The sequence below is a fragment of the Phocoena phocoena genome, chromosome 13, assembly GCF_963924675.1.
Source record: "Phocoena phocoena chromosome 13, mPhoPho1.1, whole genome shotgun sequence".
Taxonomy (NCBI): domain Eukaryota; kingdom Metazoa; phylum Chordata; class Mammalia; order Artiodactyla; family Phocoenidae; genus Phocoena; species Phocoena phocoena.
In genome coordinates, this window is record NC_089231.1 from 55,607,111 (window position 1) to 55,634,865 (window position 27,755).

The 27,755-nt window shown below is 38.9% G+C and overlaps 1 protein-coding gene across 2 annotated transcripts in view; it reads right to left on the minus strand.

The window, feature by feature from the left end:
• The window catches only part of MYOM1 (myomesin 1), a 138,844-nt gene that overhangs the window by 51,750 nt on the left and 59,339 nt on the right, over window positions 1-27,755 (minus strand). The window contains exons 13-18 of one of the 2 annotated variants that reach the window (XM_065889261.1): window positions 16,956-17,080; window positions 12,232-12,415; window positions 11,585-11,759; window positions 7,187-7,308; window positions 5,721-6,008; window positions 3,343-3,539 (exon numbers count right to left, since the gene is read on the minus strand). In XM_065889261.1, the coding sequence (XP_065745333.1) occupies window positions 3,343-3,539; window positions 5,721-6,008; window positions 7,187-7,308; window positions 11,585-11,759; window positions 12,232-12,415; window positions 16,956-17,080 (1,091 nt within the window). The remainder of the gene's footprint in view (window positions 1-3,342; window positions 3,540-5,720; window positions 6,009-7,186; window positions 7,309-11,584; window positions 11,760-12,231; window positions 12,416-16,955; window positions 17,081-27,755) is intronic. The other variant, XM_065889262.1, reaches the window with a different exon arrangement.

Genomic DNA, 27,755 nt, shown 5'->3' on the forward strand with positions numbered 1-27,755 from the left:
AAAAAAGCCCAGAGATAAACCCATGCACCTATGGTCAACTAATCTATGACAAAGGAGGTAAGGATATACAATGGAGAAGAGACAGTCTCTTCAATAAGTGGTGCTGGGAAAACTGGACCGCTACATGTAAAAGAATGAAATTAGAACACTCCCTAACACCATATACAAAAATAAACTCAAAATGGATTAAAGACCTAAATGTAAGACTGGACACCATCAAACTCTTAGAGGAAAACATAGGAAGAACACTCTTTGACATAAATCACAGTAAGATCTTTTTTTGATCCACCTCCTATAGTAATGGAAATAAAAACAAAAATAAACAAATGGGACCTAATGAATCTTAAAAGCTTTTGCAAAGCAAAGGAAACTACAAACAAGACAAAAAGACAACCCTCAGAATGGGAGAAAATATTTGCAAACGAATCAACGGACAAAGGGTTAATCTCCAAAATCTATAAACAGCTCATGCAGCTCAATATTAAAAAAACAAACAACCCAATCCAAAAATGGGCAGAAGACCTAAATAGACATTTCTCCAAAGAAGACATACAGATGGCCAAGAAGCACATGACAAGCTGCTCAACATCACTAATTATTAGAGAAATGTAAATCAAAACTACCATGAGGTATCACTTCACACCAGTTAGAATGGGCATCATCAGAAAATCTACAAACAACAAATGCTGGAGAGGGTGTGGAGAAAAGGGAACCCTCTTGCACTGTTGGTGGGAATGTAAATTGATACAGCCCCAATGGAGAACAGTATGGAGGTTCCTTAAAAAACTAAAAATAGAACTACCATATGATCCAGCAATCCCACTACTGGGCATATACGCAGAGAAAACCATAATGCAAAAAGACACATGCACCCCAATGTTCATTGCAGCACTATTTACAATAGTCAGGTCATGGAAGCAACCTAAATGTCCATCGACAGACGAATGGATAAGGAAGATGTGGTACATATACACAATGGACTATTGCTCAGCCATAAAAAGGAATGAAATTGGGTCATTTGTAGAGATGTGGCTGAATCTAGAGACTGTCATACAGAGTGAAGTAAGTCAGAAACAGAAAAACAAATATCGCATATTAACGCATATATGTGGAACCTAGAAAAATGGTACAGATGAAGCGGTTTGCAGAGCAGAAATTGAGACACAGATGTAGAGAACAAACGTATGGACACCAAGGGAGGAAGCAGTGGGGGTGGGGGTGGGGGTGGGGGTGGGAAGAACTGGGAGACTGGGATTGACATGTATACACTAGTATGTATAGAATGGTTAACTAATAAGAACCTGCTGTATGAAAAAATAAATAAAAGAAAATTCAAAAAAAAATCCATGAACGATAAATAATCCTTTGAGCATTAAAAATGCTTAATAAGTGGAGGTACTGATGGAACCAGCTGAGTACAAAGTTTACCTACTGTATGATTTAAGGCAAGACAAATCTGTATCCATGATCCAGTCTACACCTGATTTTATCATGAAGCTGGGTATCCATAAAAGGGAAAAAAATTTTGACCCTTATTTCACATCATACACAACATTTATAGGTGAATTAATAACTTAAATGTAAGTGGCAAACTGTAAAGCCTTTAGAATATAATCTATATAGCATGGTCCCAGCTGGGGCCATGGCTTTCAGGATTCCTGAACTAGAAGGCATTTCTTAAAAAAAAAAAAAAGGCACAGAAGTCGCTAATGGCAAAGCAAATGTTGGTAAATCTGACTACAATAAATTTGACAAGAAAATAGGTGTAGTTCACCATAAGGAGAGGAAAAGTCTAGCCAATGAGACGATATAGGCAACTTACATAGCCAACAAGGATTTATGCTCAAAATATTTAAAGAACTTCACAAGGCAATAAGAAAACCCATTAGAAAAATGGGCAAAAACCTTGTTAGGCATGCTATGAAAGATTTCAAAATGGACCATAAACACAGGAAAAGATGTTCAGACTCATTTGACACCCAGATTGTCGAAACAGGAAAAGTGTGAACACACCAAGTGCTGGAAGGATGTGCAGCATTGGGAATTCTCATACTCTTCAGAAAAACAGCAGAGAATTATGTGGTGAAGTTGGAAATAAACAAGACTCTCTGGCCTAGCAATTTTACTTGTGGGTAATAACCTAGAGAAACTAGTGCACATATGTGCCAGCAGGCATGTACAAAAATGTTCATAGCTAAATTGTTTGATATGGCTTACAATGCCCCATGTCAATCAATAACTGAATGGGAAGGTCTACTGTGAGATGGTCATATAATGGAATACACAGCAATAAAGTCAGAGCTACTTGTACCAACATGGAAGAATCTTAAAAATAAAATTTTGGGTCTTCCCTGGTGGCGCAGTGGTTGAGAGTCCGCCTGCCGATGCAGGGGACACGGGTTCGTGCCCCGGTCCGGGAAGATCCCACATGCCGCGGAGCGGCTGGGCCCGTGAGCCGTGGCCGCTGGGCCTGCATGTCCGGAGCCTGTGCTCCACAACGGGAGAGGCCACAACAGTGAGAGGCCCGCGTACCGCAAAAATAAATAAATAAATAAAATAACATTTTGTTTTATGTATTCTCAGTATGCGTGTGATATTTCATAAATATTAGATGTTAAGTTAAAAGAATGTGACATTCAGTTGGGGAAAGCACCATTCCCTGGGCCTCACCCTGCTCTTGCTCTCACAGCTTGGGGTTCTGTGAGGGAGGGGTGGTGACTTGGGTCTAGCTGATGATGCTGTAAAGAGGGGAGCCAGTAGCTATGGTAATAGTGAGACCCGTCAGGTGCTCTGAGGTGGACCGAGCAGTGAAGGCCCACGTGTAGCAGGGAAACTCGTGGGTGGACACGTGAAGTGCCCCTCGGTGGCTATCAGAGCACTATGACAGGGGCCAATTCACAGAGGGCAAGCTGAGTCTGGCCATCGGGTCCATGTCCCTTTTTTCTTCGTGATTTGGACATTGAAGGTCAAAAATCCAGTCATTTGGATTCCGGGACTCTTAAACTAGTAGCATATTGTTACAGATACTTTGTGAGTTAATTTTTGTAAAAAACATAAGTTTTCATTAAAAGTATATACTCCATACTAAATATTTGAAGAAATTATGTTTATATGTATAAATCAGAAAATACACATACCGCCTGGTAAGCCAAAATATTTCTATTCATCTTTGTATATTTGTCACAAAAGTCATGTCACTGCAGGCAAAGGACACTGGAGAAATGACAGGAATCATTGACAAGGTGCTGGGCATGTGCATGTATGTGCATGTGTGTGCATTGTGTGCATGTGGTGTGTCAACAGACATATGACACCCAGCACTACTGAAGGCCACACACTTACCTTATATGCCTCATCACTGACAGCTTTGATGTTGGCTTCTCTCCATCTTCCTGGTACCCCGTCAATTACTTCTCGATAGTTCACATAATAGCCCGTAATTTCAGCTCCTCCAGTCTTATCTGGTTGCTTCCATCCAAGAACCATTGAGTCACGAAAACTTTCAAGACAAGTGATATCATAGGGTGGAGATGGTGCCGCTGTTGCAATATGAAGAGCTCATGAGTGGACAGAAATGCTTCTATGATCCTACCTGCATCAAACTGTCTCATTGGTGACACACGTGAGGGCACTAGGTCCTGTAGTGTAAAACTAAAACGTGACACCAGCAAGTAACTTAGCATCAATTTGGTATGTGAGGAAAAAAACTGACACACGGTAAAAACTGCACCGCAATTATTACTCCAAAGATAAAAAGAACCTGTCCCCTCCACTCCCAAGGAGGAATAAGTTTTGAGATACTAACAGCAAAATGTTAGTATTTCTAACAATATCCTGGAAATATAGCTAACAATATCCTGAAAAATGATCTGTTCCCCATAAGAAGAAATATTTTTCCCAAGATATATATTTTTGTTTCTTTTTTTCAATACTTTATGTATCTTTATTGATTATTTTTCATCCTACTTTGTATATCTCAACTCTAAATTTTAGGACAGAGGTACATGCTACCTCTTCATTCCTAAAGCAATAGCATGAAAAAGTAAGATATTTTTGTTTCTTTATGTGGTTTTGTTTTCATTTGCTCCCTGAGGAAAATGACATATGTATATCAATTTCTGCCTTGATTCGCTTATTAAGAATTTCTGTATATTTCCAAACAGTTAGCATTTCACCACTCAGGTCCATGTACCCTTGTGAGACCTTACAACTATATAGGTTCTGTCTACACACAGAAAAAAATCATATACTGGAGCTCAGCTAAATGCCGTGTTAAAAATCTTTTTTAAAAAACAGGAACAATCAGCCATGTGATTTTTCTCTTAGTATAATACTTTTTGCTGCAGTATTTTAAACCTGATGCTCGATTATTATTCATATGGCACAAAATACTACATAGCTGCCACTGTGTTTATTAGTGCTTAACCAGAAAAATATTTGGATGTGGTTTTAAAAGTCTTTCTTCATTTATGTGGATTTGTTGATGAAACTTTCAGTCAACTACTGAAATTATGTTTTTTTGATAAAGAAAGAGAGGGTGGGGTGGTGGAAAGAAATCCACTAGATGTGCAATAACATTAAAAAGAATTTTCTGAATATTTATTTGGATTATCAGAGATAAAGGAACTATCTCATTCTTATTCAAAAAGATTCTCAGAACAATAAAGATTTTAAAAAATAAAATACGCTTTTTCTCTTTACCCCATCACCAACCTCCTTCATTCTTTACATTTTAAAGAAAAGCTTTCTTATTCTCTCTCTCTATTTCAGAGCAATGTTGAATATAAACTCTCAAATGAATACCCTATCTCATCTTGAGTTGAAGGGGCAAATAAAGGTGTCAAAAAAGTAGAGAAGGGCTTCCCTGGTGGCGCAGAAAAAAAAAAAAAAAAAAAGTAGAGAAGGTTACAGAAGTTAGGGATGGGATATATATAGGGGATGGGTGAGAGGCATGATATGATTTACCAGTATATGCTTATCATTTCATTTTTATTTGATAAGAAAAACATTGTCTCCTAGAATATATAAACCACAAATACCAAATATCCTAATCAGAAAATTCTGATTACTGATAATTAGTCTTTCTATTCTAATTCTGATTAGGTAATTAGCCTTACTGATAAATAGTCTTAAGTAAATCAGTTCTGGGAATGTGGATCATATATAATAGAATATGTGATTATAATTCCCTGTTAAACTTTTCATGACAACTCAAAGAGATATTGTTTCTTATGTTTATTTGAATTAAATGTGAAGGTAACTTGAAAACCTGAGGATGAAAAACAGAAGTTAATAACTATGATCCTGATAAAATGTTATTTTGTGAAATATTTTTCCTATCCATTTATTACCAAACACGGATATTTCGAAAGACCTCCCATAGGCTATGAGTATCAAATCCTTCCCCTCTCATATCTAACTCTCTTAGCAAAATGAGGCCAAAGGTGTGTCTGCTTGTTAAACCAAAGAGACTCTATAACCAAATTACTTTAAATATTCTATGGTCATTAAGCACAATGAATTATGTGTCAAAGCCAAACCCCTATAAAATTATTTTCACAACTCATTAAACAAAAGTATTACAAATGGATAACTGAAAACGTGAAATTAAGAATGAACACTGATGAAAGTGAACACAGATGGAAGAAGGTGATCTGGACAACGAGTGGTGAGGACACTCATGGAAACAGACAGGACGCTTTTACTGTTTCAATTCTCACCTAGATCCTTCTTCTTTTTCAGAGGGTCAGACTTGCTTTCCCCCTTAACAGCTGCTTTCTGTTGTGGTGGGGAAAGCTCTTCCTGAACTGTTTCACTTACTTTACTCACTTCTGTTTGGCCCAGGTTGTGAGAGCTACTGGGTAGTGAAGGTTTGTTAAGTTTGCTACCAAGCAAAGCATCTTTCTTAAAAGTTGGCTGGGAGGTGTCATGCATGCCTCCCCTGGGGTCTGTTAGTCCACCTGGTGTATCATTCAGTTCAGGCCACACAGCTGGAGACACTCCTCCCCCTACAATTGCCAGATAACAACAGAAACACTTTGAACCAGGACACAGTACAGAGTGCTCTTACTTCATAGAACAAACGAGAAAAACATTAGCACCACAAACAGAGCAAAAGCAATCTTGGTTTAACGGAAATCACTGGGTTTTGCAAGAAATATGGAAAGCATACATTTCACATAACTTACACCGAGGAAGCATTTCAACATTTCCATATTTTCGAAATAGAAGAAATGAGAACAAAAAAATCACAGACAGAACAGGAACCATTCTGATTTGCAGGACCCAAGTAAATATAAGAACAAGCACTTCTCAGACATTTCTTGAGAGAGCTCCATTATTCAACAGAATGGGGGAAAAAAGGACCATAAAGTGCACAGGAGACAAACATTGAAGATCCTGATTATATAACAATAGAGTTATGTACCTTACTGATATAGTAATGGTCTGTACCTCCCAACTTCAAAGACGCATGTTCACTATGTCTTTATAATACAAACATATTCTAAGGAATGTTAAAAAGTAATATGGGGTGCTAACTGAAGATAACTGATATTAAATAATCTTTCTCTTTAAATACGTGCTCCTACATCACAGATTTCAATTTAATTGCCCTGAAATACCTGGGTCCCTTTCACACCTTGAGATTGGAAGGTACATCACTGTACATACATATAATTACTTTATTACTGGTTTTATTCTGTTGGTTACTTTGCCAGCAGAGATGAAACATATCAAGCAACCACACACGTCTTGCACAAATTTTAGCAGTTTATAAAAAGCAGGTTAATGTGCTGTTACTGAGAACAAGCCAGGCTCTGCCGCAGACGAAACGGCTTTTAGGTATGAGATGCTCTGTGTTACGGGTGATATACCACCTCATGGAATTGGATGGCACTTCATATTCCCGGGGTGAGCGTGAAGTTAGAATGGAGATTCACACAATGGGAACTATCTGAGGAAACTTGGACTGGTGAAGATGAAAAGGCTACAGATGCACAGAATCTGGATAAGTGATGAAGATCTGTAAAATGACAGCTGTGGAAGGTTAGAGGTCACCTGGAGTCAGAGACAATGATCATCTGAGGATGGAATCATCGAGCAATATTAGAAGTTTTACACAATTTCTGAAGAGGATGGTACCTTTCGTTGTAACTTAGAAAAATTCATTTTTCTAAGAACTTACCAATAGCAGCTTTTACTTCGATTGCTTCTGAATCTTGTGAATATTCACTAAGTCCAGCTGCGTTAACTGCTCTGACCCGGAAAATATAACTCTGACCGGTAGTCAATCCATGACAAGTAAACCTGAAAGGAAAGAAAGTTTTAAAAAAACTTTCCCAGGAGGAAGGTTAGGGAAGTTGATTGTTAGCTTAATGGAATGATCTGGCTTTATGAGAATGATTCATTTTTTAAAAGGAAGAAAAAGATGTAGAGAGATGCAGGTAACATATGTACATTAAACAAGAAGGCACCTCAGGCAATTTTCTAAATTCACTCTGTCAAACGATGAGGAGTCTTGGTTATCCCCTGAACAAACATCACCCTTTTGAGCCTTTGTGTGCTTATCAGTAAAATGGAGATGATAACGCCTACATGGTAATTTTTGTGTGAAGATTGACCGTAAAGTATATATAGCACCAGGGGGGCGGGGAGGGATACATTAGGAATTTGGGATTAACAGATACACACTACTATATATAAAATAGATAAACAACGCTTGTTTATCTATTTGTACTGTATAGCACAGGGAACTATATTCAATATCTTGTAATAACCTATGACAGAAAAGAATTCAGAAAAGAATATATATTAAACAGAATCACGTTGCTGTATACCTGAAACATTGTAAATCAACTATACTTTAGTTAAAAAATTAAAAATAAAAACGTTAGCAAAAAGTATATATAGTACCTATTACAGGGCCTGGCTATAGGAGGCATTTAATAAATAATAGGTGGTATTAATAACACGATTAATGACTATTTCAGGGATATACTTATAGCTGTAAGGCACTGGCTGCCTTAGTCATAGAGGCCTACTCACTGCCTCCCTGCATGCCATGGAAGGTACAATTACTTGAGAAATTGACTCCAGAATTGTTATTTGCATTTAAGGGTCCAATAATGAGGTGTGAATCCACGGGCAGTTTGACACATAAAACAACCCCACTCTTGAATAGCTATTATGGCTATAAAGAAAAACTGCTTCATGAATCGCTGTAACAGTCTAATGCATCCTGAGCACTGTAAGCAGAGGAAATAACTGGTCTGCTAATGACTCCATCACTATTAGCATGCTGAAATATTTAATAAGGGTCTGCTAATGACTCCATCACTATTAGCATGCTGAAATATTTAATAAGGGTCTGCTAATGACTCCATCACTATTAGCATGCTGAAATATTTAATAAGGGTCTGCTAATGACTCCATCACTATTAGCATGCTGAAATATTTAATAAGGGTCTGCTAATGACTCCATCACTATTAGCATGCTGAAATATTTAATAAGGGTCTGCTAATGACTCCATCACTATTAGCATGCTGAAATATTTAATAAGGGTCTGCTAATGACTCCATCACTATTAGCATGCTGAAATATTTAATAAGGGTCTGCTAATGACTCCATCACTATTAGCATGTTGAAATATTTAATAAGGGTCTGCTAATGACTCCATCACTATTAGCATGCTGAAATATTTAATAAGGGTCTGCTAATGACTCCATCACTATTAGCATGCTGAAATATTTAATAAGGGTCTGCTAATGACTCCATCACTATTAGCATGCTGAAATATTTAATAAGGGTCTGCTAATGACTCCATCACTATTAGCATGTTGAAATATTTAATAAGGGTCTGCTAATGACTCCATCACTATTAGCATGTTGAAATATTTAATAAGGGTCTGCTAATGACTCCATCACTATTAGCATGCTGAAATATTTAATAAGGGTCTGCTAATGACTCCATCACTATTAGCATGCTGAAATATTTAATAAGGGCAGTCATAACGTAGGCCAGCTCAGTTCAGTAAACATTTATTAAGCACTTCAGTGTTCCAGACACTGAGCTAGGTACTGAGGATACAAAGATGAATTAAAAATGGTGCCGGCCCTTGAGCAGCTCCGTTCTATTTATGGAAAGGCAGACTCTGCCTACCCTCCATGAAAATTTCTAAATAGTCCCCAGGAAATGTGGAGAACTCAGAGTAAACGTGAAGTACACAAACAGGCTAAATGAATCTCTTGCAAAACATATTGCCTTCTCCCGTTAACTGGTTTGTCTTCATTCTCTCCTGTTCTGCAAAAGGAACGACTCATCCTCTGGGGGTCCTTGGACATAGAAGTGGCCAAGTCAGAAGCTGCCTAACAAGCCTGCTTGACAATTGGGATGGGGTGAGTCTCCTCTGAGGTTGGTCCTAAATCAAAGGAGACTCAGAATTTGGATGCAGGCCAGAATTCACCATCAACTTGCAAAGCTGGTCGATAAAATATTCAAAAGCAAGAAAAAGTAACCCTCCTCACATTAGAAACAGATACAAGGAGACAGCAAAGTATTCTGAATGTCTTTATTTTGGTGTTTATCTCTCCTCAGCACTGGATTTAACCATATTGGTGTTCAAAATTTGTAAAATGTTGATACTTTTTTCTGCTCATTTAAAATGCCTGCATAATTTATGACACTGGACAGCTACATGAACAAGAATCAAACTGGACTACTTTCTCACACCATATACAAATATAAACTCAAAATGGATTAGACTTAAATGCAAGATCTGAGACCATGAAAGTCCTAGAAGATAGCATAGGCAATATGCTCTTTGACATTGGTTTTATAATATTTTTTTGGCTCTGTCTCCTCAGGCAAGGGAAACAAAAGCAAAAATAAACAAATGGGACTACAGCAAATGAAAAAGCTTTTGTACAGTAAAGGAAACTATCAACAAAATGAAAAAGCCACTTACTGAATGGAAGAAGACATAAGCAAATGATATATCTGATAAGGGGTGAATATCCCAAATATAAAAAAAAAAACCTCATAAAACTTAACGTCAAAAATCCCCCAAACAACCCAATTAAAAGATGGGCAGAGGATCTGAATAGATATTTTCCCAAAGAAGACATACAGATGGCCAAAAAGCACATGAAAATATGCTCAACGTCATTAGCCATCAGGGAAATGCAAATCAAAACCACAATGAGCTATCACCTCACACCTGTCAGAATGTATATTCTCAAAAAGACAAGAAACAACAAGTGGTGGCAAGGATGTGGAGGAAAGGGAATGCTCATGCACTGCTGGTGGGATGTAAATTGGTACAAACACTATGGAAAAGAGTATGGTGGTTCCTCAAAAAATTAAAAATAGAACTACCATATACCATCCAGCAATTCCACTTCTGGGTATTTTTCTGAAGAAAACAGAAACACTAATTCAAAAAGATACATGTGTCCCTATATTCACTGCAGCATTATTTACAATAGCCAAGATATGGAAGCAACCTAAGTTTCCTCTGATAGATGAATGGATAAAGAAGATGTGGCATATATATACAATGGACCGTTACTCAGCCATAAAAAGAATGAAGGCTTGTCATTTGCAACATGGATGAACCTAGAGGGTATTATGCTAAGTGAAATAAGTCAAAAAGAGAAAGACAAATACCATATGATTTCATTTCACTTCTATGTGGAATCTAAAAAACAAAACAAATGAACAAACGTTAACAAAGCAGAAACAGACTCATAGATATAGAGAACAAACAGTTGTTTGACAGAGGGGAGCAGGGTCAGGGGTGAGTGAAATAGGTGAAGGGGATTAAGGGTTACAAACTTCCAGCTACAAAATAAATGAGTCATGGGGATGAAATTATAGCACAGGGAATATAGCCAATAATATTGTAATAGCTTTGCAATGGTGGCAGATAGTAATTAGACTTATCGTGGAGATAATTTTGTAATGTATAGAAATATTGAATAACTATGTTGTGCACCTGTAACTAACATAGTGTTGTAGGTCAATTATACTTGAATTTAAAGAATAATAATAAGGGACTTCCCTGGTGGTCCAGTGGTTAAGACTCTGTGCTTCCAATGCAGGGGGCACGGGTTTGATCCCTGGTCGGGGAACTAAGATCCCACATGCCACGCAGCATGGCCAAAAAAAAGTAATAAATAAAAATAAAATAAAATGTCTGGTTAATTTACGTTCGCTAGAGCCTATTAGATCCTTGAAATCTAGTATCACACTGGGTATTAAACCACGAACAGAGGGTTAAAAAGGACAAACAGCATACAGGGAAAGAATCAGAAAAGAGCTATGAAATGATGTCTTATCATAGCTGGCATTGTGTGTTTCTAAGTGTTTAATATCACTAGTAATCCTTTTTTCAAATGTATGGCTGTAGACATGTTCAATTTTAAGTTCATCTGGATATTCAGAGCATAATGTTTTTAATAATCTCCCTGTGTTTGATGCTTGTGCTGCTGTTTGGGTCCATGTCTGCGGTCCTTTCCTCAGCCCCTGTGGCTCCAGTGTCATACCCCCACTCCCCCCCCACCCATCCTGCATATTGCGGTTACCTTGTACCCTTCACGGGGTTGTTGTTGCAGGGCTCCCACTTGCCAGATCCAACAATACTTGACTCTATGTAGTACCCGACCAGCTCCTTAGCATCTTTGGATTCCTCCCACGTAACGACAACTGATGTGTCTGTATTTCTGCTTGGGATGATATTGCTCGGCGGCTTGGGGATGTCTGAGAAAAGAGGGAAATGATGGTCCAGCCCAATGTGGTTTAGAAATTCATTCTTATCACGTGTGCACAGACATGCACACACATATATAAATTTTACACTAGTAGTCACGTCAAACACACAGTTCTTTTATAATATATTTGTTAAAGCAGAAAGTTTTTTAAAATATGCTAGTTTGGGAGTACAATGAGAAACTAAACACCCAGGAACATACCAACCCCTTCCGGAAAAAAATACATTAGCAATACTGTTGAAACTCTTGGAGAAGTGTACTTTTCATAATAATTCATAATAATGAAAAATTTTAATGTATCAGTCAAGTACAGTCATCAATTACATTTATAATATGAAAAAAGGATGTCATGATTTTTACTTTTGAATATATACGTATTCCAATAAGATTCTTGCTTTGGAATCCTCTCTTGAACTGAAGTTAAATAAGTTTACAGTGGCTCAAGCAAACTCTATACTTACCAAGTTTGTCCTCGACCATGGTCACTTCCGTTGCCTCGGAGGGCTCACCAACTCCTGCTGAATTGGAACAGCGGACTCGGAACCGGTAGGATTTCCCCTCAGTCAAGTCAAACAGAGCAAAGCGGGGAGACTTCACAGGGAGCTCCATGTTCACCTGCTGCCAGTTTTCTGTTCCTGCATCACACTGCAGCCAGAACAGTGGAATCCATTGAAAGCACAGAAAGAGTAAACTGGAACTCTAAGCCAGGCATCTTGAAGTTCGTTTATCTGCCAACAAACTACTACCTGTTATGCAAGTTGGACTGCAAAAGAGATTTGGGGGAAATGGGGTATGAAACATCTGAAGTACACAGGATTATCTAAATCAAATATGGCTGTATTGTTGAACAAATATGCTGCTTTAATACTTCACTTCCTTTTTAACTAAATAAGATCACTGGTCTACTTACAAAAGTCCTTAATTTATTTAGATGATAGTTTGGGGTCAGATACTTTTCTAATTCTTAGGGTAGGTAATTAAATTTAATATGCTATGTTAGATACTTATACTTAAATTTCCATTATGTTGTTACGAACTGTGTTATTTTAATTGCGTTTTATTTAATGTCTCATAACATCATGCAGGTCTGTGCTCATAAACCACCTCCTCAGAAAGGCCCACTTGATCACCCTCCTTCCATTACCAATCTGAAAGCTTTATTTGCTCCTTTCCTATCTCTCTGTATCCCTTACTTACTCTGCTTTATTTTTCACCAAAACACTTATCAACACTTGAAATTAAATTATTTATTTGTTGTCTCCTTCATTGGAAAGTAAATTCCAGTGAAACAAGTTCAGGGAGCTGTCTTGTTCACTGCTATACCCCAGAGCCTGGAATTGTTATCTAGCACATAGTAGATAATCAACAATTTTTGTTTCTGAATTAATAAATTTTTCTGAATTCTGAATGCATAAAGTTAGTGTAAGATAAAGAAAATGTTATTTTTTTGCCCCTATTTTAGAATAAATAATGGGGAAAACCAATTTAAAGATATTTTATCCTTGAAATTAAATTGATCTACAGTGACTTTGAAATCCCTGAAAGAAGGATGTGGTGTGTATTTGAGCTTAGGTACAGAATACAGTAAGAAAACTATCAGCAGTCTTCAGTAATCCTTTTTCCCTACTATTATAACTTGCAGCTCTGCCCAAGGTAGCAGAAGTGACTTCGCTCCAGAACTTCCGAACAGTTTTAAGAGACTTTTCTGGGAATCCAAACCTTGCGATAGACTGACCAGTTGTCAAGAATGATAAAGCCGGGGGACAATGAGCTTATTGGTGCGTCACTCAGCATGACCTTCATTGACTTGAAATGAGAGGCAATACGGTATGGTGAAAAGAACTCAGAGGCACCGATTCTGGTCCTAGCTTTGGTAACGACGAGATATGTGATCCTGGGAAAGTCACATTAGTGTCATCACCTGTAAAATAAGCGAATTTGACAAGCTAACCTCTGAAGTCCCTTGCAGTGCCTTTTATGATAATGTGTCAGTTGTGTGTGGGAGGGTAGAGAGGATAAATTCCCCCAAACAGTCAATCTGCTCCCCACTGAGGGACAGAATTCTCCCAGACTTTTTATCCTTTAGTTTATGGCTTTGATTCATTTTGACATTTTCTCCCTTAGGGAACACATAAACATTTATCAGTCATTTACACTTTCATAATAAAAATAGTAGCTGCATTTCAGTGTGCTAAGAACTTTACCCCATTGTAACCCTTTAATCCCCTCAACTGTGCTCTGAAGTAGGTACTGTGGAGGTAATATTGTGTGATTACTGAGGTTTTCCAGAGGAGACTTAGGCTTGGGAAGGTTGAAAGGCAGCAGTGTATAAGAGCTGGATATATGGACCTGAGCCAGACTGCTAGGGTTCAAATCCTAGCTCTGTCTCTTCCTAGTTGTGTGATCTTGGGCAAATTATATACCCCATCTATGCTTCAGTTTCCTCATCTACAAAATAGACATAATGTAAATGAAAGTATTTCCCTCATAGAATTACAGTAAGAATTAAGTGAGTTAACACATGCAGAGCTTAGAACAGTATGTGGTCCTTGCAAACATTAGCTATTTTTATTCCTTTGATAGAAACAGAGCTACCAAGTAATACAATCCTTGCCTCTGACATGACCAGACTTCTGATAGGGGAATGAGAGAAAGAGCTGAAAACATAAGACATCTGGGGAAAAATTGGGGGGCTGAAAAGAACATAGTAGGATGGAAGGGTTGGGAGTGCTGAGACCCGATTTATCTAATTCCTCTCAATATCAACCATTTCAGAGCTCACAGACATGGCATAACTGGTTGCAACCTGTCACCATGACAGGCAAGTTCGTCCTTTATGTGCAAATCCCACTTAAAAAGTTCCATGAAGAAATGAAGCACAGGGGTAACCAAAGAGGCAGCACGGCTGTAGGCGTGAACATCCTGGGGATGGAAACTCGCCACAGGACGAGAGCATGGGAACATCTCCCTTAAGAAAGGTCAACGTATTAGATAGAAGTGGTTCATCGGAGATAATCTGAGACTTGGCTCAGGAGAATGGTCTAGCATTTGGACAGTTCCTCTGTAAATGTCCCCCAGGTCTCTGGATGTGTGCTGCTCCCCTACTACCTCAATGTCCTGGCCCTTTTGTCTGTCTGTGGTGCCTGTACAAGCCTCTTTACCCATGCCGCACTCATAAATGTCCCTTCTGTTCCATACGAACAGGTGCAGTGTGGGAAGAACATTTAAATTTTAACCTGGCTCACGTATTTAGGCCTGGAAAGGTGACAGACTTTCGTGGAGAAATTCGAGTTTATGTGACCAGAGGAGATGCTCAACAGAAGCTAAAGCTGACTCATCTCAAGAAAAGGCCTCGGTAGTAGGTTCTTACTGTGTCATTATTCTAAGAAAGATGGTAATTACTGTCACAGAGCTTATTCAGAACTGTCTTCATGTGGAGCATTTCAAAAGGATTCACTGGGGAGGGTGTATTAAACACCACAGGAAGTGAATGTTTATCACTCTTTGTCTTGTCCTCTATTAAAAAAAATTGAGGGAAAAAATTTTTAATCAAGAATGCTACTCAAGTTATATTTTATTTGAAGCTAATATCTAGAAAATATAAAAATTAATAAAAATAAAAATTTTTAGTATTATTTTGATAAAATCAGAATTTCTTTGAAGATGTCCATATTACACGTTGAAGAGATGATCCGCTTATTGTTACCGATTTGTTAGGGATAAGAAGCAAGTGAGGAAAGCTCCTCAAAGATGTGAGTTAAATGTCCTCATCAAAGAAAAGTATAATAATTAATAAAGGGAAACCATAGACCCTAGTGTTTTTAGCTCCGGTATAATTTTCTCAAGAGCTGCTAATCAGAAATAATTAAAAGGCCATAAAGATAGTCGAATATTGCTTTTATGTTGTTACCTAATTTGCAGATGTTTACCTACACCTATATTCCTATGATATCTATTCTCTTGTAATAATTGTCAGGGAAGGTGATCTAATAATAGGTGTTCTGAAATTAAATGATCAGAGTAGCATTAAAGGTAAAAGAGAGGACTTTAGGAAAATTAATTGAGCTCCATAACATTTTTGCAAAAAAAAAAAATGACCTTTTCTATGATTTTTCTATGAAAGCAAAATGTAAATGATATCTTAACATGCTATCACAGAATTTTATAAAAATAAAATATAACAAAAAAGTACAAACAGTTGTTTCATTCATTGTTCTAAAAAGTGGTGCATAACTGCCAATAAAAATGTTCTTACATACAAGATAAGATAAACTTCTTTTAATTTTTTTCAATTATATCCTAATCAAAACCTTCTTAACAATAGATTTTGAACCTCAGTTTCAGCACATTCTCTTTAAATGCCCTTTTCCAGTACCAATGTTCCCTTTAGGCGCGGACTTCCTCCGCCCACCTCGGGCCCTGTGCCTTGCCTGGCAGGTGCTCCCCTGTGCACTTGCAGCTGGGGTAGCTCCCCCAGATAACGTCTTGTCCAGGTCTTGCTTTTCTCCATTTTCTCAGCATAAATACTTATTAGAACTCCCCTCAAATATGGGTATAGGATAGATTCACATGTAATTCTCATCATTCCACCCATTTTAGGCCTTCATTGTATGCTGCCCTCCAAGATAACTACAATATAATTGTAAGATATTTGAGGGAAAGAACTAGCCAGTATCTTTCTTGATTGTAACCCCTGACCCCACCCTCCCACCGGCACTTAGAGTAGTGCCAGCCAAGCTCGAGGGAGCATGTGAGGACTTTCTGTCTTCACTCTCGCAGCCATTTGAAAGTATTGTATCTTCTATTCCTCTCGCCCATCTACCCTTCCTGCAGAAGGACAAGTGCAGAGAGATGAAAAGGCATTTCTAGGGCAAGGGAGACAGAAAAAGTGTCGAGAAAACAGTATCACAGAGGCAATCTACAGTTTCAGGAACATTTCTCTTCTTAGAACGGTTATGAGTTGGGGTCTGTGGACCTTGTAGGAGTCTATGGGTGACCCTCAGAGATCCATAAACCCCCTGAACTTTAAGGCAAAGTTCTGTGTGATACACATTTTTCTATAGAAATTGTTTACAGTTTATAAGAGTTTAAAAAGTTTAGGACACAATAGAAATTTAATCTCTACTTCCTTAAAGAAATCTTGAAGAAGTGTTAAAGAGGTATAATGTCGATCCCAGAGTCTTACCTTTTCTACAAAGTAGAGGATGCCCTCATGGCCACGCTGACGGGGGGGCTTCCAGCTCAGCACCACGTAGCTCTGTGTGGCCTCGATGACAGAGAGGTCTGTGGGAGGCCCGGGAACAATACCCTCTGAAAAACAACAGGGAATAGTGAGGGGCACACACTTGGGAAGCCCAGGGCACTCAAGAGTCACAGAGGGAGGAAGAGCTAATTACTGCTCCACAGTAAAAAGAAGTACCTTGTCTCTAAACTTCTTCCTAAAACTTTCATTCATTCATTCATTCATTCAAAGCCACAATTTTACTTTCTTTGCTTGACAATTTTAATTTCCTTACAGTCCTGAAAAACAGTAGCAATGATACAAGTTATGTTTTCTGCACATCTTACTTTTTTAAAATAAATTTATTTTATTTTTGGCTGCGTTGGGTCTTTGCTGCTGCGTGCAGGCTTTCTCTAGTTGTGGCGAGCGGGGGCTACTCTTCATTGTGGGGCGTGGGCTTCTCAGAGCGGTAGCTTCTCTTGTTGTGGCTGGCAGGCTCTAGAGCACAGGCTCAGTAGTTGTGATACACGGGCTTAGTTTCTCTGCGGCATGTGGGATCTTCCCAGACCACGGCTCGAACCTGTGTCCCCTGCACTGGCAGGTGGATTCTTACCCACTGCGCCACCAGGGAAGCCCTTCTGCGCATCTTAAATCAGCTTTTTGACAGAATATCTTTTCAAGTATGCTTGGGTGGCAAACAACCTTGGAATATAGAAATAGTATATCCTCTAGGTCAGAGAGTTGTTTCTGACCAGAATAGTAAAGATGTCTTTCTCCAAGAAACTTTGAGTAGATTGGTGAGCAGCTCCCTTGTAAGACTGGGGTTTCCTAAGGGCAAGCTTTCTCAGCTGTGACGCAGATCTCTGCATGGGCAGCGTCCACATGTGTGGCTCCACATCACCCTGTGGGGTTCAGGGAAGCAGGGGGACCAGTGAGAACACGAAGCTCATGCTGTCCGCTGTGCTGTGGGTAACAGAGCCCTTTCTCTCTGACCCGGGAGTCTCATGCCTTTTGTCAGCATCTATGAAACTGCTATGAAACTTGCTGGCTCGTAAGTAGGGTGATGTTTCAGACCCTCTACAGTTCTTGACATTGGAGTGGCCCTTCCATGTGAAACAAGTAAAGTAATGAGCAAAATATATGAAATGACCATTTATAGACATTGGACATCAGTCATCATAGGACAATGATACCCCATAGCTGGAAAATTAGATGAGCCCTACCACTGTCCCAGCTTACTGTCTGGAGGGAGTTTCAAGGCAGCAGCTCAGGAAGAGAAACCCAGGTGGAGCCTGGCAGTCTCCCTGAGTGGAGGAGAAGAAGCTGTAATTCCAGGGAGGGCAAAGTGTGCACAGAGAGAGTCATGGGGAGGAAAAGGCTTCACAGAGAGAAAGGCTTCAGAGACTTGAGGGGGTCCCTTTGGAGTATTCACCTGAGTATTGATCAGCACACACATACAAGGAAAGCACCTGAGGCCAGGAACACCCACACAAAAGAACTGGAGGGAAAAATTCTCAAAGCTCTCAAAGGACCTGGGAGAGTTCATCTTCCCACCAGCCAGACTGGAAATCTCCTAACTCATGGGGCATCCGGTAGAGTACTCAGAAAAGTACTACCTCTGAAATTCAGCCAAATTACGGCTACACTAAAGGCTGCTCTGATTCCACCAAACAAAAGCAAACCTTGAAAGAATCAAATTGTTTCCCCAGAACAAAGCTCAAGAATATTTATAGACATAAAAAAATATCCAACACCAAACAACATAAATTCAAAATGTCTGGCATGTCATTAAAAAAAAAAAAAAAAAATGGAGGATCTAGGGGAAGATGGCAGAAGAGTAAGACGCAGACATCACCTTCCTCCCCACAGATACACCAGAAATACATCTACACGTGGAACAACTCCTACAGAACATCTACTGAATGCTGGCAGAAGACCTCAGACCTCCCAAAAGGCAAGAAACTCCCCACGTACCTGGGTAGGGCAAAAGAAAAAAGAATAGGGACGGGACCTGCACCAGTGGGAAGGAGCCGTGAAGGAGGAAAGGTTTCCACACACTAGAAGCCCCTGCGCGGGCGGAGACTACGGGTGGCGGAAGGGGGAAGCTTCGGAGCCGCAGAGGAGAACGCAGCAACAGGGATGCGGAGGGCAAAGCGGGGAGATTCTCGCACAGAGGATCGGGGCCGACCGGCACTCACCAGCCCGAGAGGCTTGTCTGCTTACACACCCAGGTGGGCGGAACTGGGAGCTGAGGCTTGGGCTTCGGTCGGAGCGCAGGGAGAGTACTGGCGGCGTGAACATAGCCTGAAGGGGTTAGTGCACCACGGCTAGCCGGGAGGGAGTCAGGGAAAAAGTCTGGACCTGCCGAAGAGGCAAGGGACTTTGTCTTCCCTCTTTGTTTCCTGGTGCACAAGGAGAGGGGATTAAGAGCGCTGCTTAAAGGAGCTCCAGAGACGGGCGCGAGCCGCGGCTAAAAGCGCGGACCCCAGAGACGGGCATGAGACGCTAAGGCTGCTGCTGCCGCCACCAAGAAGCCTGTGTGCGAGCACAGGTCACTATCCACACCCCCCTTCCGGGGAGCCTGTGCAGCCCACCACTGCCAGGGTCCGGTGATCCAGGGACAACTTCCCCGGGAGAACGCACGGCGCCTCAGGCTGGTGCAACGTCACGCCGGCCTCTGCCGCTGCAGGCTCGCCGCGCACTCCGTGCCCCTCCTTCCCCCCAGCCTGAGTGAGCCAGAGCCCCAGAATCAGTGGCTCCTTTAACCCCGTCCTGTCTGAGTGAAGAACAGACGCCCTCCACAGACGTACAAGCAGAGGCGGGGTCAAATCCAAAGCTGAACCCCGGGAGCTGTGCGAACAAAGAAGGGAAAGGGAAATCTCTCCCAGTAGCCTCAGGAGCAGCGGATTAAATCTCCACAATCAACTTGATGTACCTGCATCTATGGAATACCTGAATAGACAACAAATCATCTCAAATTGAGGAGGTGGACTTTGAGAGCAAGATTTAGGATTTTTTCCCCTTTTCCTCTTTTTGTGAGTGTGTATGTGTATGCTTCTGTGTGAGATTTTGTCTGTATAGCTTTGCTTTCACCATTTGTCCTAGGGTTGTATCCGTCCTTTTTTTTTGTTGTTGGTTTTTTTACTTAAAAAAATTTTTTTTTCTTAATAATTATCTTTTTATTTTAATAACTTTATTTTATTTTACCTTACTTTATTTTATTTTATCTTCTTTCTTTCTTTCTTTCTTTCTTTCTTTCTTTCTTTCTTTCTACTTTTTCTCCCTTTTATTCTGAGCCGTGGGGATGTAAGGCTCTTGGTGCTGCAGACAGGAGTCAGTGCTGTGCCTCTGAGGTGGGAGAGCCAACTTCAGGACACTGGTCCACAAGACACCTCCCAGCTCCACGTAATATCAAACGGCAAAAATCTCCCAGAGATCTCCATCTCAACACCAACACCCAGCTTCACTCAACGACCAGCAAGCTACAGTGCTGGACACCCTACACCAAACAACTAGCAAGACAGGAACACAACCCCACCCATTAGCAGAGAGGCTGCCTAAAATCAGAATGAGTCCACAGACATCCCAAAACAGACCACCAGACGTGGACCTGCCCACCAGAAAGACAAGACCCAGCCTCATCCACCAGAACACAGGCACTAGTCCCCTCCACCAGGAAGCCTACACAACCCACTGAACCAACTTTAGCCACTGGGGAGAGACACCAAAAACAACAGGAACTATGAACCTGCAGCCTGCAAAAAGGAGACCCCAAACACAGTAAGATAAGCAAAATGAGAAGACAGAAAAACACACAGCAGATGAAGGAGCAAGATAAAAACCCACCAGACGTAACAAATGAAGAGGAAATAGGCAGTCTACCTGAAAAAGAATTCAGAATAATGATAGTAAAGATGATCCAAAATCTTGGAAATAGAATAGGGAAAATGCAAGAAACATTTAAAAAGGACCTAGAAGAACTAAAGATGAAACAAGCAATGATGAACAGCACAATAAATGAAATTAAAAATACTCTAGAAGGGATCAATAGCAGAATAACTGAGGCAGAAGAACGGATAAGTGACCTGGAAGATAAAATATTGGAAATAACTACTGCAGAGCAAAATAAAGAAGAAAGAATGAAAAGAACTGAACACAGTCTCCGAGACCTCTGGGACAACATTAAACACATGAACATTCAAGTTATAGGGGTTCCAGAAGAAGAAGAGAAAAAGAAAGGGACTGAGAAAATATTTGAAGAGATTATAGTTGAAAACTTCCCTAATATGGGAAAGAAAAATAATTAATCAAGTCTAGGAAGCACAGAGAGTCCCATACAGAATAAATCCAAGGAGAAACACTCCAAGACACATATTAATCAAACTGATTAATTTTGATTAATCAAAATTAATCATATTTAATTTAATCAAAATTAAATACAAAGAAAACATATTAAAAGCAGCAAGGGAAAAATAACACACAAGGGAATCCCCATAAGGTTAACAGCTGATCTTTCAGCAGAAACTCTGCAAGCCAGAAGGGACTGACAGGACATATTTAAAGTGATGAAGGAGAAAAACCTACAACCAAGGTTACTCTACCAAGCAAGGATCTCATTCAGATTTGATGGAGAACTTAAAACCTTTACAGACAAGCAAAAGCTGAGAGAGTTCAGCACCAGCAAACCAGCTTTACAACAAATGCTAAAGGATCTTCTCTAGGCAAGAAACACAAGAAAAGGAAAAGACCTACAATAACAAACCCAAAACAATTAAGAAAATGGTAATAGGAACATACATATCGATAATTACCTTAAATGTAAATGGATTAAATGCTCCCACCAAAAGACACAGACTGGCTGAGTGGATACAAAAACAAGACCCATATATATGCTGTCTACAAGAGACCCACTTCAGACCTAGAGACACATACAGACTGAAAGTGAGGGGATGGAAAAAGATATTCCATGCAAATGGAAACCAAAAGAAAGCTGGAGTAGCAATTCTCATATCAGACAAAATAGACTTTAAAATAAAGACTATTACAAGAGACAAAGAAGGAGACTACATAATGATCACGGGATCGATCCAGGAAGATATAACAATTGTAAATATTTATGAACCCAACAAAGGAGCACCTCAATATATAAGGCAAATACTAACAGCCATAAAAGGGGAAATCGACAGTAACACATTCATAGTAGATCATCCAACATGAAAATAAATAAGGAAACACAAGCTTTAAATGATACATTAAACAAGATGGACTTAATTGATATTTATAGGACATTCCATCCAAAAACAACAGAATACACATTTTTCTCAAGTGCTCATGGAACATTCTCCAGGATAGATCATATCTTGGGTCACAAATCAAGCCTTGGTAAATTTAAGAAAATTGAAATTGTATCAAGTATCTTTTCTGACCACAACGCTATGAGACTAGATATCAATTACAGATCTGTAAAAAATACAAACACATGGAGGCTAAACAATACACTACTTAATAATGAAGTGATCACTGAAGAAATCAAAGAGGAAATCAGAAAATACCTAGATACAAATGACAATGGAGACATGATGACCCAAAACCTATGGGATGCAGCAAAAGCAGTTCTAAGAGGGAAGTTTATAGCAATACAATTCTACCTTAAGAAACAGGAAACATCTCGAATAAACAACCTAACCTTGCACCTAAAGCTATTAGAGAAGGAAGAACAAAAAAACCCCAAAGTTAGCAGAAGGAAAGAAATCAAGATCAGATCAGAAATAAATGAAAAAGAAATGAAGGAAACGATAGCAAAGATCAATAAAACTAAAAGCTGTTTCTTTGAGAAGATAAACAAAATTATAAACCATTAGCTAGACTCATCAGGAAAGAAAAGGGAGAAGACTCAAATCAGTAGAATTAGAAATGAAAAAGGAGAAGTTACAACAGACACCGTTGAAATACAAAGCATCCTAAGAGACTACTACAAGCAACTCTATGCCAATAAAATGGACAAACTGGAAGAAATGGACAAATTCTTAGAAATGCACAACCTGCCAAGACTGTATCAGGAAGAAATAGAAAATATGAACAGACCAATCACAAGCACTGAAATTGAAACTGTGATTAAAAATCTTCCAACAAACAAAAGCCCAGGACCAGATGGCTTTGCAGGCGAATTCTATCCAACATTTATAGGAGAGCTAACACCTATCCTTCTCAAACTCTTCCAAAATATAGCAGAGGGAGGAACACTCCCAAACTCATTCTACGAGGCCACCATCACCCTGATACCAAAACCAGACAAGGATGTCACAAAGAAAGAAAACTACAGGCCAGTATCACTGATGAACATAGATGCAAAAATCCTCAACAAAATACTAGCAAACAGAATCCAACAGCACATTAAAAGGATCATACACCATGATCAAGTGGGGTTTATTCCAGGAATGCAAGGATTCTTCAATATATGCAAATCAATCAATGTGATGCACCATATTAACAAACTGAAGGAGAAAAACCATATGATCATCTCAATAGATGCAGAGAAAGCTTTCGACAAAATTCAACACCCATTTATGATAAAAACCCTGCAGAAAGTAGGCATAGAGGGAACTTTCCTCAACGTAATAAAGGCCATATATGACAAACCCACAGCCAACATCGTCCTCAATGGTGAAAAACTGAAAGCATTTCCACTAAGATCAGGAACAAGACAAGGTTGCCCACTCTCACCACTCTTATTCAACATAGTTTTGGAAATTTTAGCCATAGCAATCAGAGAAGAAAAGGAAATAAAAGGAATCCAAATCAGAAAAGAGGTAAAGCTGTCACTGTTTGCAGATGACATGATACTATACATAAAGAATCCTAAAGATGCCACCAGAAAACTACTAGAGCTAATCAATGAATTTGGTAAAGTAGCAGGATACAAAATTCATGCACAGAAATCTCTGGCATTCCTATACACTGATGATGAAAAATCTGAAAGTGAAATCAAGAAAACACTCCCATTTACCATTGCAACTAAAAGAATAAAATATCTAGGAATAAACCTACCTAAGGAGACAAAAGACCTGTATGCAGAAAATTATAAGACACTGATGAAAGAAATTAAAGATGATACAAATAGATGGAGAGATATACCATATTCTTGGATTGGAAGAATCAACATTGTGAAAATGACTCTACTACCCAAAGCAATCTACAGATTCAATGCAATTCCTATCAAACTACCACTGGCATTTTTCACAGAACTAGAAACAAAAAATTTCACAATTTGTATGGAAACACAAAAGACCCTGGATAGCCAAAGCAATCTTGAGAACGAAAAATGGAGCTGGAGGAATCAGGCTCCCTGACTTCAGACTATACTACAAAGCTACAGTAATCAAGACAGTATGGTACTGGCACAAAACAGAAATACAGATCAATGGACCAGGATAGAAAGCCCAGAGATAAACCCACGCACATATGGTCACCTTGTCTTTGATAAAGGAAGCAGGAATGTACAATGGAGAAAGGACAGCCGCTTCAATAAGTGGTGCTGGGAAACCTGGACAGGTACATGTAAAAGTATGAGTTAGATCACTCCCTAACACCATACACAAAAATAAGCTCAAAATGGATTAAAGACCTAAATGTAAGGCCAGAAACTATCAAACTCTTAGAGGAAAACGTAGGCAGAACACTCTATGACATAAACCACAGAAAGATCCTTTTTGATCCACCTCCTAGAGAAATGGAAATAAAAACAAAAATAAACAGGTGGGACCTAATGAAACTTCAAAGCTTTTGCACAGCAAAGGAAACCATAAACAAGACCAAAAGACAACCCTCAGAATGGGAGAAAATATTTGCAAATGAAGCAACTGACAAAGGATTACTCTCCAAAATTTACAAGCAGCTCAATAACAAAAAAACAAACAACCCAATCCAAAAATGGGCAGAAGACCTAAATAGACATTTCTCCAAAAAAGATATACAGACTGCCAACAAACACATGAAAGAATGCTCAATATCATTAATCATTAGAGAAATGCAAATCAAAACTACAATGAGATATCATCTCACACCAGTCAGAATGGCCATCATCAAAAAATCTAGAAACACGGGCCTTCCCTGGTGGCGCAGTGGTTGAGAGTCCGCCTGCCAATGCAGGGGACACAGGTTCATGCCCCGGTCCGCGAAGATCCCACATGCCACGGAGTGGCTGGGCCTATGAGCCATGGCAAAAAAAAAAAAAAAAAAAAAAATCTAGAAACAATAAATGCTGGAGAGGGTGTTGAGAAAAGGGAAAACTATTGCACTGCTGGTGGAAATGTGAATTGGTACAGCCACTATGGAGAACACTATGGAGGTTCCTTAAAAAACTACCAATAGAACTACTATATGACCCAGCAATCCCACTACTGGGCATATACCCTGAGAAAACCATAATTCAAAAAGAGTCATGTACCAAAATGTTCATTGCAGCTCTATTTACAATAGTCAGGAGATGGAAACAACTTAAGTGTCCATCATCAGATGAATGGATGTGGCACATATATACAATGGAATATTACTCAGCCATAAAAAGAAACGAAATTGAGCTATTTGTAATGAGGCGGATGGACCTAGAGTCTGTCATACAGAGTGAAGTAAGTCAGAAAGAGAAAGACAAATACCATATGCTAACACATATATATGGAATTTAAGAGAAAAAAATGTCATGAAGAACCTAGGGCTAAGACAGGAATAAAGACACAGACCTACTAGAGAATGGACTTGAGGATATGGGGAGGGGGAAGGGTAAGCTGTGACAAAGTGAGAGAGTGGCATGGACATATATATACTACCAAACATAAAATAGCTAGCTAGTGGGAAGCAGCCGCACAGCACAGGGAGATCAGCTCAGTGGTTTGTGACCACCTAGAGGGGTGGAATAGGGAGGGTGGGAGGGAGGGAGATGCAAGAGGGAAGAGATATGGGAACATGTTTATATATATAACTGATTCACTTTGTTATAAAGCAGAAACTAACACACCATTGTAAAGCAATTATACTCCAATAAAGATGTTAAAAAAAAAAAATGACCAGGGAATTCCTTGGTGGCCCAGTGGTTAGTGTTCTCGCTGTTGAGGGCCTAGGTTCAATCCCTGGTCAGGGAACTAAGATCCCAACAGCCATGAGGCACAGCCAAAAAAAAGAAAAAAATCACCAAGTATGCAAAGAAGCAAGAAAATACAACCCATGATGAGGAGAAAAATCAATCAATGATACAAAACCAGAGATGTCACAAATGATAGAATAGTAGACAAGGACATAAAGTTATTATAAATGTATTCCACATGTTCAAGAGGCTAAAGATTAAAGATGATAATTAAAGACATGGAAAATATTAAAATAATACAAATTAATTTCTAAGATGAAAACTACAAAGTCTTTTACAAAGAATACATTGCCTGGAATTCACAATAGGTTAGAGGCTAAAGAGGAGAATAATAATAAAAGTAATGACATAGCAGTAGAAAGTAACACAGAAAGAAATGAAACACGGAAAGAAAAAAAGACTGATAGGAAAAATGAGCACAGCATCACTGAGCTTTGGTTTCAAGAGGCATGTAATTGGAGTTCCTGAGGAAGAGAAGAGAGAGGGGAGTATAGAAAAAAATATTTAAAGAAATAATGTGAAAAAAATTTTCCAAATCTGATGAAAACCATAAATGCACAGATTCAAGGAACTTGCAAACGCCAAGCACATGATATGAAGGAAACTACACAAATGCACATCATAATCAAATTTCTAAAGCCAGTGATAAAGGGAATATCTTAAAAGCAGACATGGGAAAAAAATACATTACATACAGAAAAACACAAATAAGAATGACAGGGAAAAAAATGATAGCAGTCATTCTTACAGTGCAGACCTATATTACAATGGACCAACCTCTAAAGAAAGACTGTCAACCTAGAATTCTATAGCTGGTGAAGATATAGTCCAAAAATGAAGACGAAATACAGACTCTCACAAACATACAAATAATAAAATAATTCATAACCAGCAGGATTGCACTACAAGAAATATTAAAGGAAATGCCTTAGGTGGAAAGAAAATCACATCAGATGGAAATCCACATCTACACAGAGAAATAAAGAGCAACAGAAATGGTAAAAATGTGAGTGAATACTGAAAACATTTTTCATACTTTTAAAATTTCTTTGAAAGCTTTGTGACTGTTTGAACCAAAATAATAACATCGTATCATAGAGTTTATAATATATAAACAAATAAAATATATAACAACACCACCATGGCTAGGAGGGGTAAATGGAATGATACTGCTGTAAGTTCTTATACTACATGTGAAGTAGGATAATATTACTTTAAGGTACATTGTCATATGATGTATATTATAAATTCCAAACTACTATAAAAGAAAAAATAATTATAGTTAATAAGATAACGTAGATAAAATGGAATAATAAAAGATATTTAATCCAAAAGAATGTAGAAAGAGGGAAAAGAAAGCAAACAAGTAGATGGAACGGATAGAAAACAACTAGCAAGATGGTAGATTTAAATGCAGCCATATCAATAATCACATGAAATGTAAATAGCTCAAACACCCCAATTAAAAGGTAAAGATTACCAGATTGCATAAAAAGGCAAGGCCCAATTATATGCTGCCTACAAGAAACATGATTTAAATACAAAGACACATAGGTTAAAAGTAAAAGGAAGGAAATCATATGTCATGCTAACACTAATCAAAAGAAAGCTGGGGTCATTATATT